General features: G+C 40.2%; 1 protein-coding gene across 1 annotated transcript in view; it reads left to right on the top strand.

The window, feature by feature from the left end:
• Window positions 1–21,418, top strand: part of LOC122793601 (trypsin-3-like) — a 234,833-nt gene that overhangs the window by 36,500 nt on the left and 176,915 nt on the right. The window contains exon 2 of the mRNA XM_044061773.1: window positions 1,573–1,723. Within this exon, the coding sequence (XP_043917708.1) occupies window positions 1,573–1,723 (151 nt within the window). The remainder of the gene's footprint in view (window positions 1–1,572; window positions 1,724–21,418) is intronic.

Genomic DNA, 21,418 nt, shown 5'->3' with positions numbered 1-21,418 from the left:
CTTTGAGCAAAGTGTTACATATTGATGTCTAACTTGAAAAGAAGGACAGTACTTTCTCCTTGCCTTAATCCTGGCCTGGAATTAAGAAAGTAATCATAGCCTGAAGAAGTGATCTGTGGAGGCAGTCTTCTGGCTTAAGTCAGGATCGTTCTGTGATAGCAATAATTTGGGGAATGAGAATAGAGATAAGAGAGCTTAGTTGGTCTATTGTGTTTCAAATGCTTTAAGCAGGACAAGGCGTTTGAGTCTGGATTTGACTTAATGCTGCTATGTATGAGGAATCTGTGAAGTTTTAAGGAACTTTTAATTGTAGATGGAATCCAGATGTAGTGACAGAATTATGTATGTATAGAATGGGATAAGGAATCTATAGGACAGCATTGGAGGGGGGAGTGTAGAGGGGATTTAGGATAGTGGTAATATAGAGTAAAGTGAAGACGGAGTTGTATTGAGTATAACAACTTTAGGCTAAGTTGTATTGAAACGCATTTGTTTGAGGAAAAGAGGTTTGAGAGTGATGAGTGCTTGGATAACATGAGCAGTAATAGAAAGAAACAGAACATGAGGAGAGACAATTTCTTTGACATTTTTTAAACAATAAATCTAATGTTATATCGAAATTCAGTATGAATTCCTGTTATGGAGGAAAGTAGGATATGGGTCTTTAGGTGAGAAGAGTAAAGTGGGAGGAGATGGGCAGGGTACAGGCTGAATAAATGAAGCAGTTTGGGGGACTGGGGATTTAGGGGGTGGGAGGGGAGCAAATTGGACAGAGAATCATGCCAAGTATGATTCAGTCAGTTTGAGCAAGCTCAGAAGACCCAGGGCCTATCAGAGTTACTAGCACTCTTGCAGCCAGATAAACAGTATTAATATAACAAACACAGATGACAATCAGTGTGTATGTTAGAGTATATTACTGCGTAGCTTTCAAAAACAATACTACTAATAAAATATCAAGAAGTCAGTGGTTATAAATGGGGAAAGATTAACAGCAAGGGTACTTAAGCAATTTCCACAGTTGCACAAAAGATAAAAATATGTTTTAGACTTTCAACATTTTAGGTACATTGCTGTAAAATAATAGAAAAGTAGACCTTTGTTTTTTTTAAGGGGTTATTTATTTGCTTGAAAGAAGCCTGTTAATAAAGTAGGAGGGAGCACATGCCTAGTTAAAAAAGGTTGTAGCAGAGTCAAACACACATCAGACAAAGTTTCAGATGAGATCTTAGTCCTTAAAGAAGTAGATGTTTCATTGATTGAAAGTATACAGATGTAGGAAAGCTTCAGGAAAGATGGGATGCATAACTCTTTTCCCAACAAGTTTACTCAGAGCAGAAAGAAGTATGTAAACCCTAACCTACTGGATCATGGGAATCAGTAAAGTGGTACTGTTGGCTATAATAAGAAAATAAATGAAATATTTAATGCTTTTTCAGAAAGTGACCGTATCAGGCTATCAGACATAATTCTTTATGAGAATACTGCCATAAAACGATAATTTAATGAAGTAAAAGTGTCAGTTTTTTACAGTTAATCTAACATTGTCTCTCCTTCCTCTTCTTCATTTAGACTCTTTTAATGACAGGATCATTGGAGGATTTGAGGTTCAACCATATTCTGTGAAATATATGGTCTCCATACGATACATGTCATCGCATTACTGTGGTGGAGTTCTCATAAACCCTCAATGGGTTTTATCAGCAGCACACTGTTACAAATCGTAGGTATTTATAGTTAGATTCTTAATACAACATGCAATGTGAGCATTTTTGAAGATACATATTTCAGCAGTATATAATCGTACTGGCAAAACAAAAAATATAGCTGATATTAAGAAAACTTTAAAAACAATGTTGATGAGCAAATGCAGGAAATGATCTAATGGAGTTATTATAACAGTAGAGGGTAAATAAGATATGCAGAAGGGTAAGCTGTGAATGAATTACAGTGAAGGTGATTTATCTAGACAAGTTAGCTTTCACATGCAGAGTTTTAAATGCTAGACTGTCATGAGTATACAGCTCAGCAAGCTCCTGCCTGGTGCCCTGCAGAGTTCTACAGCAGCAGAGGGACAAAAGAGAGACTTTGGAGTGATTAAGTATAATTTTTTGGCATTTTCTTGCTGCCTTTAGCTAATTCTGCCTAAAACGTCAATTTTCTAGAGTTTCTGTGATTTAAAAAGCTTGTTTCAGCTACATATTGTACTTATTTTACTGCCTGCACTTTAACAAAGTCATTTTTGTGTTTAAATTACCTGTTTAACTGTTGTAGGCTACACACTCAAGTGTGATAGCCATTTCTGTGCATTTAAAGTGTTTTTTTGATTGTATCTGCTTTATTTTCTGAAAAAAAAAATAAAAAAACAAAAACAAAATGCTTGTTTTCCCGCCTTTCTAAGCTAGTATATTCCAGTTTTCAGGTTAGTGCTGAATTCAGAGCTGCGTTACAAGTTTCTGTGTTTGCCCATACCTTACTTGGATAGAAGGAAGTTTCTCTGTTCACTGTGAGAGAGGGAGCTTTGAGCAGCCTATCTGTCCATGGAGGAGTGGTTTCAGCCCAGAGATTAGTAGTTTATTGGCCATTTTGGGCTAATTTCTATATCTTTCATTTCCCTGCTATAAAACCCACATTTTTGAGTTTTTTGTGCTAGTATACAGCTCGGCAAGCTCCTGCCTGGTGCCCTGCAGAGTTCTACAGCAGCAGAGAGACAAAAGAGAGACTTTGGAGTGATTAAGTATCATTTGTCTGCATTTTCTTGCTGCCTTTAGCTAATTCCACCTAAAACGCCGATTTTCTAGAGTTTCTGTGATTCAAAAAGCTTGTTTCAGCTACATATTGTACTTATTTTACTGCCTGCACTTTAACAAAGTCATTTTTGTGTTTAAATTACCTGTTTAACAGTTGTAGGCTACAAACTCAAGTGTGATAGCAATTTCTGTGCATTTAAAGTGTTTTTTTGATTGTATCCGCTTTATTTTCTGAAAAAAACAACCCCCCCCAAAAAAAAAATACTTGTTTTCCCGCCTTTCTAAGCTAGTATAGTCCATTTTCAGGTTAGTGCTGAATTCAGGGCTGTGTTACAAGTTTCTGTGTTTGCCCATATCTTACTTGGACAGAAGGAAGTTTCTCTGTTCACTGTGAGAGAGGGAGCTTTGAGCAGCCTATCTGTCCCTGGAGGAGTGGTTTCAGCCCAGAAAGTAGTAGTTTATTGGCCGTTTGGGGCTAATTTCTATCTTTCATTTCCCTGCTATAAAACCCGCATTTGCGCAGTTTTGCGTGCCAGGCAGCACCGGTTAGCTAGGGTATAACTACTCCCAGCTCCACAAAGTCTACTCTTCAATTTTTCCCTTGGAACTAGACAAACTTTCAACTTAAGCACTCAAACCATTTACTTCTCATCCCGGCACTTGCTCAAAACTCATAGCAAGCACTAATAAACCTTAGCACTAGACCCCCCTATACTGTAGAGAAGGAATAGGCTCTCTATTTGACCTTACCAGCCAATCAGTAAAACAGTTCACTGTACCAATCCAGGCATGTCCATAGGGCAGTTTCAGGTGTACTCTCTGGTCCAACTGGTGAATCTGGGCATTTTGAGGCAATGTTAAAATTGCCTCATGTACTCAGACAACCCTCTCCTCCTTCCACCAAACACTAATACATGCGAGAGATGCAATTATACAGCCAAACTGGAGGCTAAGCTCTCTCAACCCAAGAATGGACCATGCAGTCAAGAGGAGAAGTGAATTACTTGCATCACCCCACCATTCTAACATAGACCTATGAAACCAGCACCAGCAAAAAACACACATAAATACACAAAAACATACTCAGAGGCTCTAAATTAAAATCTGCAAAAGCAACAGAGACCTCCAAAGCAGACATCCAAGCAACCTTCACCCCCCAACACAAACCATGAAACACATACTTCACAAAACCAGTGTGCCACGAAATCACAGCCCTTAAGGCAAAATAACATACCAACACACTAGTAATAGGTGACTCTATAGTCAGACACACTGACGTCCCACAGACTAGGCTGACAAGGAGAAGGTTACTGTTAGCTGCCTGTCGGGTGCCAGGATCCACCACGTAACACAAGCACTCAGGTCACTCCAGAACATGTACAAATATGACTCTGTCATTGTCCATGTTGGTGTGAATGACCTGAGCAGTACCTCCCTGGACTACATGAAAAGAGACATGGAGGAGCTCTCTGATCATGTAGCCCAGGCCGGTATGACCCTGACCCTGAGTAGCATCCTGCCCTCACCAAGAATGATACCATGGTATAGAGAAAAAATATCAATTATAACAATTGGCTTAGCTTCTGGTATCATTCAAAGGGGTTCCAGAGTCTGTCAGCCTGGGATGACATGCTCGACAAGCCACGCTGCTACGCTAGAGATGGCTTGCACCTGTCACCCTTAGGCTTTCGAATATTAGCCAAGGTTCTTGCCACCCCCATAGTGCCTTTTTTAGGCAAGGCTCAAAAGACAAACCCCAGGGCTAAGTCCTAGGACCCCTTCTGTTCGGCATATACTACTCAGATGTCCAGGCAAGCACAGGAGGACTATGGCTGACCAAGTTCACAGATGACTGCAAACTAGGTGCTATAAATGACTCTCCGGCTGACACAGACATCCTCCAAAATAGTCTCACTGAGACAGATACCTGGTGTCAAAACCATGGCCTCAAGCTAAATGCCAAAAAGTGCATAGTCATTCCCTTTAGAAAAAACAAAGTACTCACAAACTACCACATAGGTGGTAGCCCCCTAAATACGGAAGATGTAATAAGGGATCTGAGGATCCAAGTAGATAGTAACCTCTCCTTTGATAATCACATTGCCAAAGTGGTTAGAAAATCCTTCTATGTGGCCCACCTAATCACAAAAGGGTTTGCATCCAGATCGAAAGAGGTCATTGGGCCCCTCTATGCATCATTCATCAGACACATCATAGAGTACAATGCCCCATTTGGGATGTACCTTACAAGACACCTGCAACAACTGGAAAGACCACAGAAGTACCTCACCAAGAGGATCACTGGCCTCAAGCAGATGCCCTATGCAGCTCAACTGAAGAAACTCCAGCTGTACTCAGTTGCATACCGCCTACTCAGAGGTGATCTCTGCCTGACATACAAGGCCATGTCCAACCCAGAATTGATGGACATGCTCCACCTAAAGAAAACCATATCCCCTTGGGCCACACGCTCCAGGGATCTAAACCTCACCACAACAATAAATAGGACGTGTTGGAGGGATAGATTCCTGTCCCAGAGACTTCCCATGCTCTGGAACAAGATTCCAATCTACATTAGGCAGAGCTCCTTGCTAACCCTCTTCAAGAGAAACCTTGACGAGTGGATGAGAAACAGAAAGTTTACCCCAGGGATCACTTCAATGGCTCTGCTGGACAGAGGCACAGAGAACTAATCTGGGGGGCAGCAAAAGCCAACACATTCCGGCTAGGCTTATAAATGCCTTCGAGCAGATAGCCTAGTACCTACCTATGAACTATTAGTGAAAATATAAACAAAAGATAGCTTTAAGTACAGCAATTTTGTGATTCTGTGTAAGTCATTTATTTCACACATGTTCTTGCCTGACCTCACCCCACAAACAAAGTGTCACTCCAAAGTAAGCCTTACCTGCCTTGCCAGTACATGATATCCTTTGCTACAGATTTTGAGCAAAGAGAAATTCCCCTCACACTGACTTTGTCAGTCAGTGGTATCACTTTTCCTCACATTCTTACTTGAGTTTCCCACTCATCAGTATATGACAGTTCATATATTGTTTGAACTACCTGTGATGTGAATAATTTTAAATTCACATGATGCCTAGTAGAAAATAGAAGGTAATTCTACAAGAACCTTGGTTTGTGGGCTTTTTTGGAAAAGAAGTCTGAAATGGAATAGGCTGGACACTAAAAAGGCAAGTGAGGAAAATACCTAAAGTTGATGAGCGATCCTTATATTTGCTAGGGTGGCTGAAAAATGTAAAAATGCCCCAGAATGGACAAAACAAAAACTATGGACTGGATTCAGAAACAGTTTACACAAAGGATAACATGCTGCACAATATTCAGAACCTTACACTGACTGCCAGTGACTCAATAACATCCACTGTGATGTGTGCAAGTACCCGACAATGGATTTTAAAATAAAAGTATGCATGTTACATACAGACAGATATAAAGTCTAATGGAAAAAGCCAGAAAGTAGCTGAATATGTGAGATGATCTGGTGCTATCTGGCAGAAACTTCTTTTTTTAAAGGAGCCATTTGACTCCTTCTGAAGGTCAGACAGAATTTGAAGCATATTTTGTAATGTAACAAAAATCCTAGAATCATCCACTTCTGCTCCTCAGCCAAATGGCTAACCAGAAGGTGATAAATCACTGCCACCTGGGCAGAGGGATGTGCAGCATGTGCTCGTAACATATGGTGATACACAGCCTACTGGAGAGCAGCATACTCCTGTAAGCAACAGTATAACTATGGCTGCGTCATTGATGTCTGGGACATTCAGCTCCATATGGGGATACTGCTAGCTTGTTCCAGACCACCTCCTCTAATGTACTTGATTAATTCTTCATCATCATGAGTCAACAGGTGGTTAACTAAATTATGTTATCCAGAACATTTGCTGACTCTGTTACGGTCATGAAATCATTTTTTTTTTGTTTGTTTATTTTTGTCATAGCCCATCTTCCCAGAGTTTAGGGCATTATCTGCTGCACCCATGTTATTATTCAGGTCCCAGCAAGTAACTACAAAGCCAAGTAAGTAAATAGGAAGAGATGTCATGCCAATAACTATGAAATAAAATACTCTGCAGATGGAATCAAAATTTACATTTGCACTTGATAGCCATGCAATATGCATGATGCTCACATCTGAGAATGTGAACAGTGCAGCAGCAAATGTTCCCAAGAAGACATATTCCACAGAGCCACTTAGGGGTAAAGAGACATAGTACCATGCAAGGAAAACCAGAGATATACATTAAGGTATAACACTGACAGATGGAAAGGTAATATTCAAGTGTGTGTGTGTGTGTGTGTGTGTGTGTGTGTGTGTGTGTGTGTGTGTGTGTGTGTGTGTGTGTATATATATATATATATATATATATATATATATGTGTGTGTGTGCGTGTGTGTGTGTGTGTGTGTATATATATATATATATATATATATATATATGTGTGTGTGTATATATATATATATATATGTATATATATTTGTGTGCGTATGACAGTGGCTACTCACTCACTGATATAAGATAGGTATAAAAGAGTGTCTGTAGATGTTGAAAACTGATGCCAGTGTTTGATATGTCCTGGTACCTTCTAGTATATGTCTGAGAAAACATCTCAGGTTGCAACTCTGTGCCATCTTATGTGCTTCCTACTGTGCTCATCAACTCCAGGTAGATGTTGGAGATTATATTAAAGGGGATCCTGAGAGAAACAACATGTTTCATCAGGATATAAGGAGAAACAGCAAGTACAGTTATTAGTGGCATAGCAGTGTATAATAGAAAACTATGCATCATGACTTTGTGCACATAATGCACCTGGAGTAACATGATACATAATGTAGTCAGGTTGTTAGGATGACATGATAGAAACTCAGTATGATGACTAATGGATGTCCTCTCTCTCTCTCTCTCTCTCTCTATATATATATATATATATACAGTGCATCAGACATAACCATTTTCAACACCAAACATTAGCATGTGACACAGCCTTCATCATCTGTACAAGTAACAGGGCACACAGAACACAACAGAAAAGACACAGAAAGTTGGCATGTATTATCAAGAAATGGTATAGCAGTCACATCTGCTGCATTATCAATGGTCTATCCTTGATATGCTGATGATTATGCATATACACGAGAAACTGTCATCTGACCCCTCCCTGTATTAGGCTATTGCATGCTCACTGAGGCTGCACCACCATGTAGGCATGGTATGATACAATAGCTCACTGTAGCATATTGCTGTTGGCATGCAAGAACCTGAGGTGGATCCTAAGGGGTAGCCACTTCTAGTTGTGACAGAGCTCACAGGTATATCCACAGCATGAACCACACCACTAAGAATAGCCAGAGTCAGTATCACTAAGACCATGATATATCATGGCAGTAACTTTAGACATCCACACTGCACCACACCACACCTGCACTGTTCTAAATGATAACATGCGGGATCCCTGATGCCATGAACTTTGAATGACTGCTAGTGACAATGGCTCATGAAGGCATATGCCAGATCCTACACAGCCAGCATTATGTCTCAGTAACACATCTTATTATCATTATGCATTGGAGGAAAATAGCATGACATGTTATAAATAACCCCTATGGTATTAGCCTGCACACTCCATACCTGCTTGCAGTCAATGAATGTCATAAGCAGAAATTGCTGATTGGGTAGTTTATGTATCCAGTATAACTCATGACTGATATCTGCTAGTGACTGTGGGTGATAACCCAGCAGTCACTGCATGTGTTCCCAACCTAGATTGCTTAAGCACTAGTGTCATTTGAGTGGGAACATCACTATTCCCTTAGGCTTCTTCATCATATTGCTTGATCCAGAGTCTGACTGTGTCTGCAACCTTCAACTATACCATACCAAACACCTAACTGATCAGCTCTAGCATAATGCAGGTCAAGAAATGGGGTTGCTGTCCATGTAACATGTCTGATTTGTCAATTACATCATGCATGTCTTGGCTTATAGGCATTGATTGTGCCTCAGATGTACCCAGTGGTGTTGAAGAAATAGCTAATATGTTGACTGCAGTAGTAAATATACCTACTGACCCACTGGTGGATGGACAGCTGAAACATCAGAATTTGGAAAACACAAGTAGCATGCAAATCATGCAATATTATCAGCCATATAAGTAGATATCCATGCATTGTAAGGGGTCATGTAAAACAGAAAATGATCCCAACAATAGCCATTGCCTACAATCTCTCACTGCAACATCCTTACACTGACCCATAGAATGACTTGTAATGGTAGCTGCTACTGAGAAACCCAACACAGATATCCACTTGTGGTCAGTGATAGACCATGCACAAAACTGTGGGTAAAATGAGATGGTTCCAAGCTTTGCTACTCCTAGAGAGAAATACAGTTTCTTATAAAGTCAAGAGCTTTGTTTTCTTCTATGTTTTTAACAGTTGTGGAGCAAATACTCTTTTTACCTTATTTGGTGGCTATGAAGTGATTTTGCAGCTTTTACAGTCATCATTTACACAAAGTTTACCTTTGTGACAGAGATGTCTGGAAATTTTGAAAACCTTCAAAATAGTTTTGAAACCAAGTATTCTATTAGATCACTAATATTAATGGTGAACAACATATTGCATGTTACAGTCGCACTGAATTAGCATCTCAGCAAGGATGAGAAAAAATACTAGAAAAGCATTGAGCCGAGCAGGCCTCATGCACTAGAGAGCTCTGGAACTACTGTAGTGCACCACCTATCCAAGCAGCATAGATTAAATAAATGGGGAGCATGTTCCTCAGGAACATATGCCAAGACAGAGGATGTGGACAATAGCAGCAGAATAAATAACTTAAAAAGTATTGGTCTACCAGAAAATTTAGATGGTTATGACCCTAATTCTTTCCATCAAGCAGAATCGAGGAAGTCACTGAAGTCACCTAGAGATCCTGTGATAGAGCAGGCCTAGTGGTTTACCTTAAAATTTGGCTCAATAATTATCCCAGACATTTAATTCATTTTTGCATTTTTTGATTTCAGTGACATGGAGGCTGTTGAAAAAAGGGACATAATCTCAAGGACAGCATTTGAACCTTTCTGGGTTTGCCAATACAGCTGCTCCAGATTATAACACTGTATTCTTAACACTGGGCATCCTTTGTATCAGCTACTAGGAAACTACGCAACTTGAGTTGTCTATCTAGTTACACTTTTCAGTGAGATTGTATACAGTGGTAGACAGCCAACATCTGTAATCTTCTGTCTGTACCAAAAGAGAAAAATGTGCATACTCTGTACAGTCTATAAATGAAGCTCCTGCTTCTCTAAGAAGACTGAATGTGACACCTGAGAACCAGTTTTGGCAGCCTTGTTGAGATCAACAACCAATTCATAAGATCAGAAGAAAGGGAAACCAAAGCTCATCCCCAACTTTCTGTCAGGCCCCAAATTCTCAAAGGAGGAAGGAAACAGCTGTAAAGTCCAACATTTTCCAAACTGTGATTCTAACAACGAACAAATATGATATACCAAACAGAGGATGATGACGATGATGTGGAGAAGATAGGCAGATAGATGCCTCCCTTTTTGAAACTGTGATACCATTTCTGAGAGAACTAGGACATACTTAGAGATCTCATCAACAAACAGAAGTGATGGAGGCAGTTGTGGAAGTTACAGAGGTTATTGAGATAAGACCGTGGGAAGGTTGCCATAATGATTAAGGCCTTAACCTCACAGATACAAGACACAGGGTTTGATTCTGTCCTCTTGTTATTTGTTGGGCTTGTAATAGTCTGCTGACTTATACCTTTTGTATTTGCCTATGAGCCAATGGACCATATCAAGGTCTGCGGTCAATTAAAGACTCTTCTGTTTACACTGTAACTGTTTGATAAGAGTATACACTTCTTAGGGTTTGATGTGCCTCCCATTCTGCCTCCATATCCAGGGCATAATGCATGCTTTCTCCTCTGCGTGTGAGGTGGAAGGTGGGGTGACTGACTGCATATAAACTGCCTGGTATTATGATTGTGGAATGACAGAAAATGCAGCACGTGCTTCTAGGGTGGACTTGGAGTACTCTGTAAATGTAAAGTATGATCCCATATATGAATGTAAAGTATGCCCCCATACGTGAATGTGAAGTATGACCCCATACATGAATGTAAAGTATGACCCCATATGTGAATGTAAGTATGACCCCATACGTGAATGTGAAGTATGACCCCATACATGAATGTAGAGTATGACCCCATACATGAATGTACAGTATGACCCCATACGTGAATGTAAAGTATGACCCAATATGTGAATGTGAAGTATGACCCCATACATGAATGTAAAGTATGACCCCATACGTGAATGTAAGTATGACCCCATAAGTGAATGTAAAGTATGACCCCATAAGTTTATAAGGAAACGTATTGTTAGGGTAAGATATAATTGCTTAGGAAGTGAGATAGTTAACTGTGGTTGAAATACAGTACTCTCTTTTTCTAGCTTTTTGGCTGACTTTTAGTTTGGTAAAGATCAGGATCACCAGCTTATAAAATGGCTGATTTCAACATTGTATTTCTTCACAGAGCCTCCAATTTAGTGGGAAGATTTTAAGGTATCAATCAAAACGTGGATTAGGCACAGATAGAAACAAAAGAAAGGGTAAGGGGGTGTTATGATAAACTACTGTAGTAACAATTGTAGGAACTCAGGTGCTTTATGGTGGTAGAAAAAAACTTGGAGATTTTCTAAGAAATGAGAGAGGACCCTATTTCTTTTTTGAAGTGGAGCCTTAGAGCAACTTGCCTCCCAGATGTTAGCCTGTAAACTTGAAGGAAAGGAAGAATTAACAGTGGATTCAGAGGCTAACAGAGAGCAGATCAGAAATGAGTGGAATGTGGAGAAATTAACAATGTGATCAGACATGTTTTTCACTAAATTATTTGCTGTATAGTTTTTCAGAACAGTTTAACCCATATATATTAATACAAGTAAATTCCACGTTACTCAGGAGGTCTTTCAGAAATTGTTTCCATCAGCTTTATGGAAATAAAAGCATATATCACTTCACTGCCTGCAGGCAAGGCTTCAGGCACTGATCTCCTGGTGGAATTTTTCAAAACATACAAACAAAAGCTGTAGCCAAATTTTTCTTATCTGTCAGTCAAGAAGTTCCCTTATTCAACATTTCAAGTTGATGAAAGCCTGTGGATGAGCCATACAGTTTTAGAACCATCTCCTTTCTGTTGTTAGATATTAACATTTTATCAAAAATTCCAGCCAGGAGGCTTGAACTGATTCTTCATAGTCCACCATGACAGAACTAACAAGCCTTTATGAAGGAAAGGCAAAACAGGTTAGACCTATTAGATTCTGGCTAAGCATTTCCCAAGGGGTATCATGTTTACCAGCCATAGCTTTATTTGTAGACTTTCAGAAAGTATTTGATACAGCTGAATAGGATTTTTTTTGTGAACCGCCAGTTTCCCTCGATATAGGATCAGTGGCAAATTTTTGGAATAGTACCAGAGACTATACACAGACCCAGATTATTACTAACGTGGTGCTTTCACTCCACATCTTTATTAGTATGAGGCATGGGTGTCTTCTGTTACCCATGCTGTTTGCATTGGGCTGTCCTATGTCACCCATGCTGTATGTATTAGGAGTGAAGGATGTAATTTTTTCAGTGATCCACATAGTTTCTCTCATGGGGATATGCTTTGGTAGGCTAATGCCAACTCTAACTAGTTGGCTGGATCAGTTTTGCCAAAGTAACAGGCCTGATTATGAATGTGAATAAGTAAGCTGTGTTATTGCTAGACAAAGTAAGCAAAATACTTTTACATCAAAACACATAATTGCCCTCTATCATCACTTATTTGGGGAGTCAGTTGAGTAAGGACAAAGACATCTGACCAGGCAGAATCTGAAACCAGTTTCGGAATATACCAAGTCTTGTGCAGAGAAGTAGGGTCTACTGCAGCTCCCTTTTCTTAGGAGAATTAGAGCAATTAAGATGGTTCTTTCCAGATGTGTTGTTTATGTTGCAGTATTCTACACATTTTCCTTGAAGGCCATGTTGACAACCTGCAAGTTACCATCATGATTTACATCTGAAATGAAAACCCTAGCTGTTGAAAGCCAAGGTGTTTTGTTTGTTGGATAAGATAGTCCTAGTATTGCTGGATGAGAAACTGTATGGCATGACATCCTACATTAGTCACTATGTTAGATTAGGTCAAACCTCCAGGCAGCCTTATCTGTAGGTGGAAATGTAGCTCCTCACAAGTATGGGATGTATGGCATTGGCCAAAAGCTGGACAACAGTAGAATCTGAGATTCTGGGAGATCTGAGAGAAAGGTATGTGCTTTGTTGAAAGTTATGCTTCAGGATGACCAGGTATGGGATGGTGGAATAGAAAATGAAGATTCATCCATCCATCCATCCATCCATCCATCCATCTGTAATGCCTGTTTCCCTACTTTTGCACATGGGTTTGGGGTGTCACTTCAACAGTGATAATAACCTAGGGTCAATATTCACACTGCCTGGTGGCTAGCCCTGCCACGGTTATTCTTCCATAGACAGACACACGCACACACACACACACACACACACACACACACACACACACACACACACACACACACACACACACACACACACACACACACACCTATGGCCAATTTATAGTGTGCAATTAACCTATTGCATATCTTTGGACTGTAGGAGAAAACCACAGCACCCATTAAAAATAGAAGGGAATTATTTGTGGTGGCCTGAATGGATATACTAGAACAGTCTGTACTTGGGGGAATCTTTTCTTGCCTGATATTCAGTCTTTTGTGTTATTTTATCAGATTTAAAATCCTGTGGTGCAGTCAGAACCGAGATTCTCACAATTTTTAACAGCTGGGATGTATATACTCCACATACAGAGATTACATTTCAGACTTCATCAAGGGTCCCATGGAAAATGAATATCCTTTAGTCAGAGACAGGGATAAATAAACATTCATCTACATTTATAAGAACTTGGAAAATTTACTCAGACATTCATTCAATTATCCAAAAGAAAATTAGGACTAGTACTGTTTCTTACCATTACTAACAGGGAATGGAATCCCATACTTTCTGGAAAGGCTACAAAGACTTTCTCTTTATGGCTTCTGTTTGCCCAGTCAGGATGTAACAGACGAACATTTGTGGATTCTGTTCAAGCAGCTCTATTATGTACAAACACATCAGGAATGAGACAATAAATTTAACTTAGATAAACTTATAAACAAACTGACTCTCTCATACATGTTCACTGTCTGGCTGCACTCTCAAAATGGCATTGAAGCTAGCACATGCTTGCTATTTATATGCACGTGCTGACCTTGGAAATGCTTCTTAAAGGTACAACACACATACATATTCTACAGCTTCTATGCAATCTAAGGCAACACAATATGGTACAGCACACACAACGCAATACATATGTCAGAAGTTTGGCTTCTAGCCACACTCCAGAGGATAGAGATCACACACACACACACACACACACACACACACACACACACACACACACACACACACACACACACACACACACACACCACCACCACCACCACCAAAATCAAGACCTTACCTGCTCCAGAAGTTTTTGGTTCATCAACAAAAAAGCCTTCTAATCCCTCAGCTACAAGGTGGTGTGCCATGGCCAGGGTATAACCTATAATGTTTCAGTGTATCACCAAGGTACTTTCCATGATCATCACATCTGGCACATGTGTAACCTGTACTAATGTTTTGTGTGTGTTAAATTTCCACTGGGACACATACTCAGTAGGTGCACCTGAAAGCAGGTCCAGAGTCCATTTCATACAGTTACCCTGCAATGAGGTAGCAGGATACATATAGTGGTGTTACTGCTCTATGTTGCAGGGCATGCTGGATATGCAGTGACTGAAATGTGAATCACTACCCAGCATATCCACTGATTAAGTAACTTGCACATCCACTGATTAATTCAAAGTGTTACACCTAGGCCCGGGATATCCCTAGTGTCATGGTAGCATCAGAGGCTAACACACCTATCATCTATGGGGTGTACATGCACATCAGTGACAGGGAGGTTTACAGATACCATCTGGGCTGGGGATTCCTGTGTAGCTAGAGAGAAGCTCACAGTTACAGGACATCTTCCAAACATTGGTGTGGTTAGGGGATTGGCCTGTCCCTGAACAGGCTCTTCATATGTGGGGATATAGGTGAATCCTCTGATGTTAGTGCTGCTAATACTATCATTGTGTCATTGTACTATACCATATTTACATTGCCATCATCGTAAAACACAGGTGGCTTGCTGGGATCACAAATGTTATATCCTTGTGTTGGACCCTCCACCAGTAAAATCCATGAAAGCATAAAAAATAATATATCTGTGGAAGCACTGCAATACATGGACCCCCCCACAGCAAACATACTGTTAAATGACAGGATCTGTGAACACCATATGGATACCTACATACCTTACTATGCAGGGCACTCTAGTTGCAGTTAGGAGATACCTGGAGGAAAGATGTGTGGAAGCCTTCTTCTGAATAAACCTACTTTAAAGGTAGTGTATTCTATAATACTGCAATGTTGTGGCTGTAACTAAACTGCTGTGTTCCCTACAAACCTTCATGCAGTCATCACTAAACCAGCTGCCACACCTAGGCCACCACTGGTTATAACGATGCATACCCTTTTACCAGACAGGGTAAGTAGGAATTTCTCCATCTCTGTGAGATGAGATTCTGTGTTGGTGGACCACCTCCTATGGTGGAAATGTACTTGGTAATTTCCCCATGCTTTGTTCTTGACATGCAGTAAATGTTATTCTTCACCAAATATGATGTAGATCTGTATTATAGCCACCTGTTACACTGATGTCCTGTAATACTCTGCATTTAAAAAAGCTTGTCAACATTACCTTTGGCTAGAAGGTGTGTGCCACATGCAAAGAGGGCCTGTAGTAACCCTCATTCTCCTGGATTGTGAATATTTCCATTTGTTACTTCTCCAATGGGCCTACAACAAAGCATATACAGCTATGGTTACAAATGTGGATGTATGGATTCATAGAACAGTATACTGCCCCTACTCTCTAAGGTGCCCATTTACTTGTCCCCTGTTATGCTGTGACAATTCCTTCTTCCTATACAATTAGCAACTATGAACTTGTTATCATGACACCTCTTCCTGCATTAACAGTGGCAGATCCAGGAATTTGAAGAAGGGGTGCAGTCTGGAAAATAGACCAGCGGGGTGGGGGTGGTAGTGGCAAATAGAAGGGTGAGGGCTGTGGAAAGATCACCTTAAACTGCTCTGACAACATGCATGAAAGACAGCAATATAAATTCAGATGCATATCATTGTGATGTGGCTGTGATGGTAGAGGCAGGTAATTCTTTCCCAGCACACAGCATATTTATAGGCAGTACCAGCTTTTTCAAGGCATTCCTAGATGAGATATTTGGTTACCCATGCCAAGTCACAGTCCCTTTTAATGGCATAGCTCATATATACATTATGATAACCTAACAACGAGTCCCACTGAAGTTGACATCACAAGTACCATAGTAAATGTTAGTGGGTTTTGCAAGTAAATAATGATTTCTTGAAAACAATGGGGTTTAAGTAATTAATAACAGCACAGCAAGTAAATCCCCAGAAGAAAATACTCAGTTAATTATAGGCAATGTGACATCTGACACATACATAATCTCACCTATTCTTCAGAATCTGAGTCAAAATTCACTGCTATTACTTTTGTCTTCATTGTATTCAACTTGCAAACTGAGAAAATACCAGACTGATCTAAAAAATGACCTAAAAGCTTAAATAAATCATCTGAATTTATCAGATAAATTGTCAGCAAAACAAATAAATTGATTTTTTATACTACATCACACCATACCATACCATACCATAGCATCATCATCATCATCATCATCCCCCTTTTCCCATTTTCTACATGAGATTGGGGTGTTGTGTAAATTCTCACCATCTCTCTCAACTGATTGCCATTTTCCTATCTCCTTCAACAATCATGCCTAACTGTAACAGGTCACCTGTCACACAGTCCATCCATCTCTTTGCTGGATGCCTTCATCTCCTCTTCTCCTACCTTCTTCTTGTCAGTCCCAAACGTTCTTTGCCAAATTGTCTTCTGGTTTCCTGTACATGTGCCTGAATCATAAGGATAGTCAAGCTATCAACATTGTGTGAACAACTGCCAAGGTACCTGTTACAAGAAAGTATCTTCTCAGAGTCATAAAAGGGGGAAAAACATCATGGGGAATCTGGAAGGGTTATGTGCCCAGACCGCACAATGACAGAGCTAATGTAACTTCTAGATGGGAATGATGGGTGATACAACTATATTTGCTTTGAATGTAAATGGGATGACTAACCCTATCAAGAAGGAGAAATTTACAGCTGTCCTAAAAAAAGGAAGGGGCAAATATAGCAGCATTGACAGAAACCCATTTAGGTCACCAAGAGTATACAAAATTAGCAAGATGTGGCTATATTCTGCTGGCAAGATCTATGTATGAGGGAGCCCAAATGAGGAGCACAGTAATTTTAACATCTGGTTCTATTCTGTACAAAATCATAAGTAGGTTAAATGATAAAAATGGTCACATAACACATAAAAAGTGGTATGTAAGCGCAAAGTGCTCTTTGTTAGGGCAAGTGGTCATCATAATTGCCATATTTCCCTCCAAAGGCCCACTTCAGGTAGGTCAGAGTAATGCTGGTGGATTCCGTGAGATTTGCAGAGGGTGTGCTTTTCATTACAAGAGATTGGAATCCGATATTTGACTAGGAGAAATTCCAACAGTCATGGAAGAACATGACAGTATCTGTAGTGTCATCAAAAGGGATGTTAAATCCAGCTAGACTGATTGATATCTAAAATGGTAAGACAACTGTGAAGGGAATAGAGAGTTTCCATCCCATTCCAATAGATTCAAATCCTGTCCTGATATAGGCAGGGAATATATAGAACTGCCAAACATATTAATCAGGTGTAGAATATTGTTGGTTGAAGACAGAGTTGTATTGAATGGTGGGCATTAAAGAACTGATGCATTGGAGGTTCCCAGCCTTTAAAATAAACTGGGAGGCTTTTCTTGATAAGATGAAATGGACTTTGCATCTTTGTCTCCTCCTCCTTTCAGCTTTTCCCGGTTAGTGGTTACCACAGTGGAACAACAGTCCACAGTAAGATTGGCAGTGGAGTTTTTTTATGGTGTTGAGTTGCCAGCCCAACACCCAACCTTCCACAGAAGGCACACACATTCACACTTAGGGACAATTTAGAGTGTCCAATCGACCTACAGCATGTCTTTGGTAGGAAACCAGAGCACTCGGAGGAAACCCATGTGAATGCAAGGAGGACATACAGACTCCACACAGAAGGCACCCCAGCCCAGAATCGAACCAGGGAACCTCTTGCTGTGAGGAGGCAACGCTAACCAGTGCACCACCATGGCTGCCCATGAAATGACCTGTGGATAACAAATTCAAATCTTTAGATAAGGTGACAGTTTAGGCTTTTGAGAATTGTAAAAAGGAAATACCTGCAGAAATTAAAAGACAGATATGCCACTATGGCAAGCAGGGAGCAGAAGGAGTTCCATTACAAGATAATACAAGTGCTGTAGTAGAAAGGCAAGGAGTTGAATGAAGCTGAGAAAAGAACACCATTACTAGAGTTACAACAAAAGGTGCAGGAACTGGATGACAGAAGGATACTTATGAATTGTGATGTGATGTGATACAGGGCATATTGTTCTCAAATTCAGTGTCCATCTACCTGTATGATATGAAAGAAATATTTGTATGATATGAATGATATGAAAGAAAAACATAGGAACACAAAAATGTTTTACAATAGAGGAAAAAGGGCATATAAACAAAGAGATTAATAGAAGTGAAAGAAAGAAAGTGAAAGTTGAAGCAGCATGACATCTGCTGGAGGAGTTTTTAATGGATTTTGTCTGATTACTGCGTACCGGGTATGTGTGGGAATGTACTGCATGAGCCTGGCACCCACAAAAAGAGCCTTCCAATTGATAGACCGACAAGCGATTCCCTATAATACCAACCCTGGAATATATTGTTCTGTATAGAAAATGTCTGTCAGTTAAGTTGTTCTGCACTGGTTTTATTATTAGTATATGTTATTTTTTTAATCTATATAGTTTTTGATAAAAAAGAGTTCCTCTGCCTAATATTTGAAAGTTGCTGTAGGATATGTAACTGCCACTGAAGGAATTATTCTGCATACAAAATATAAATGCCATGAAGTTCTTGAACAGATAATTTACAAAGTCTGTTCACACACAGACATTGACTCACACACACTTTCTCATACAGAAACGAGCGGTTTAAATCACACAAACACAAACACACACTTTCTCATACAGAAATGAATGGTTTAAATTACACACACACACACACACACACACACACACACACACACACACACACACACACACACACACACACACACACACACACACACACACACACACACACATTCTCTCTCAATCGAACGACCATAAGCGCACAGGCGCGCACACACACTCAAGCACTTACCTTCTCTCTTACAAGAACCGCTAGCGTAAATTCCATGTGCGATTGTAGAATGTATTTAAATCCGCATTGGTGTGCGTGCATGTGATGAATGTATGGTCCTCCTTAAAGGAGAAAAAGTTTTCATCGCAGAGAGAAGAGATTTTTTTTTTTAATTATTGAAGCCTCCTGGCCAACCTACACCTGTAAAAGTGTCCCCCCCAATAGTTAGAGCACCCTTAGCCACATTTAAAGGAACTAACCAGGATATGAGGATCAGGTCACCTGATTGTCACCATTAACTGCATTTCCGTGACTCACAAAAGAAATAAAAAAAAATAAATAAAACCTATATGATGAAATGTAGCAGTAAACAAGGAATGGTCTCAGCTATATACAGTTTTGGCAGTGCATTTTTATATTTCCGATTTCAAAAGAAAACTAAAAGCTTTTTCTTTTTCTGGTGCCAGATTGTGTGGGTTAACAAATAGGGGGAGGCGCGCACCCATGTGCCAAGGCCTAAATCTGCCATTGATTAATGTATTGAATCTTTGTAAGGCACTGCATACCCTTTCCCCATGATATATATTGCCATGCATAATCCAATGGACAGAGATCATCATGTATTTTGTGGCATGTCCTGTTCTATAGGCATATTGCCATTTGTGTAATCCCCAAAACAGCTTGAAATTAGAGTGTCATGGGCTTTTGGTGCATTTCCACACCCACATACAACAGTTCCTGTATGTTTGTGTTGTAGCCATCCACAATGGGTGTTCAGTACAGTGAAGGGTAATATAATCAAGAGTCCTGCCTGCATTCAGTATGCCTATATCGCCTATTTCAAAGTCCAGTGTCCTAATGCAGTAACCTCTGATTCCAGAGTTACTCAGTCTTTCACAATATGGTGATGCCCCCTTTGTGTTGTGCTAATTTGGGCCTCATGGTGTATCAGTTATGATAATAAGGGAATTTATCACAATTATCTCCGAATCTTTACCTTAATCCTCCATGCCATCATCACAAGTGATGCCACACTGTTTGCCCCTTCTTGTCTCAGGACCATTCACTATACTCAATCATGGCATCTGTAAAGCTTGCAGCAACTCAGGTCTGTGCAACAGCGTTGTTTTGTAGAAACAGCCTTATTGCTGTTCTATGACCCTTGTCACATGATATCTAAACATACATCCTTACTCAAAAAAAATTGAGTGTGCCTATATAAGTGACCATGGTTGCTTCAGGCATGGAAAGCAACAGAGCTGCTGCATGTTACCTGAGAGAGAGAAACGTTTTCTTGTTTTTCCTCCACAGAGGCTTTTAAGAATGTTTGTTGGGTCACTATGATGGCCCTTTGTACAAGCCACTGGATTGGGATGGTATGAGTGTTCCAGGACAGTGAGTGATGACAGTGACAACACCCATTTTGGTGATTACTGCAGGCATTGCTATAGGGGCCTGTGATGGTATCAACTAATTCTGCTTAACCAGAGGTAAGCATACTGGCAGGCAGACAGACAGATAAAGTTCTACTGTAAGCGTCTTTTTTTTGCTTGCCATTTCCAGGTCCACCTGTGGTGTAAGTTCTCCCCACTTTCTCTTACAGCAACTGTGAAGCTATGAAAGGAAAGATGCTGTAGGAGACAGGTGTCAGTCAACATCAGTTTCATAGAAATACAGCAGCAGTTCTACACCTACACTATCATCATGGAGTGTCCCCTGACATGAATGGTTAGGTCATTTAACCAGCAGGCCTGGACCATCAGACTGCCAGAGGAAATATGTTAAGGTGGGTTGGCCTCAGGGTTGGTGTGTCACTCACTAAGCACCCTGCCATAAACTTCCTTCGTATATTACTCCACTTAGTGTGGCACTCTCCGTGGCTTGCTTGATTGTCCAATTCTCTCCATCACCAAGTATCTACCCTCTGTCTGTCTGTGTCCCTATACTGCCATCATCACCTTTTCTACCAATCTGTCTGTGTCTTGTCTTATGTTTATTTGTGTAGTCCTGCAACTTTATCTTCTCTCTCTGTCCCTCCC

This window comes from Protopterus annectens, chromosome 2.part0, assembly GCF_019279795.1.
Source record: "Protopterus annectens isolate FY-2018-M chromosome 2.part0, PAN1.0, whole genome shotgun sequence".
NCBI lineage: Eukaryota > Metazoa > Chordata > Ceratodontiformes > Protopteridae > Protopterus > Protopterus annectens.
This window is presented reverse-complemented; position numbering and strand designations above follow the sequence as displayed.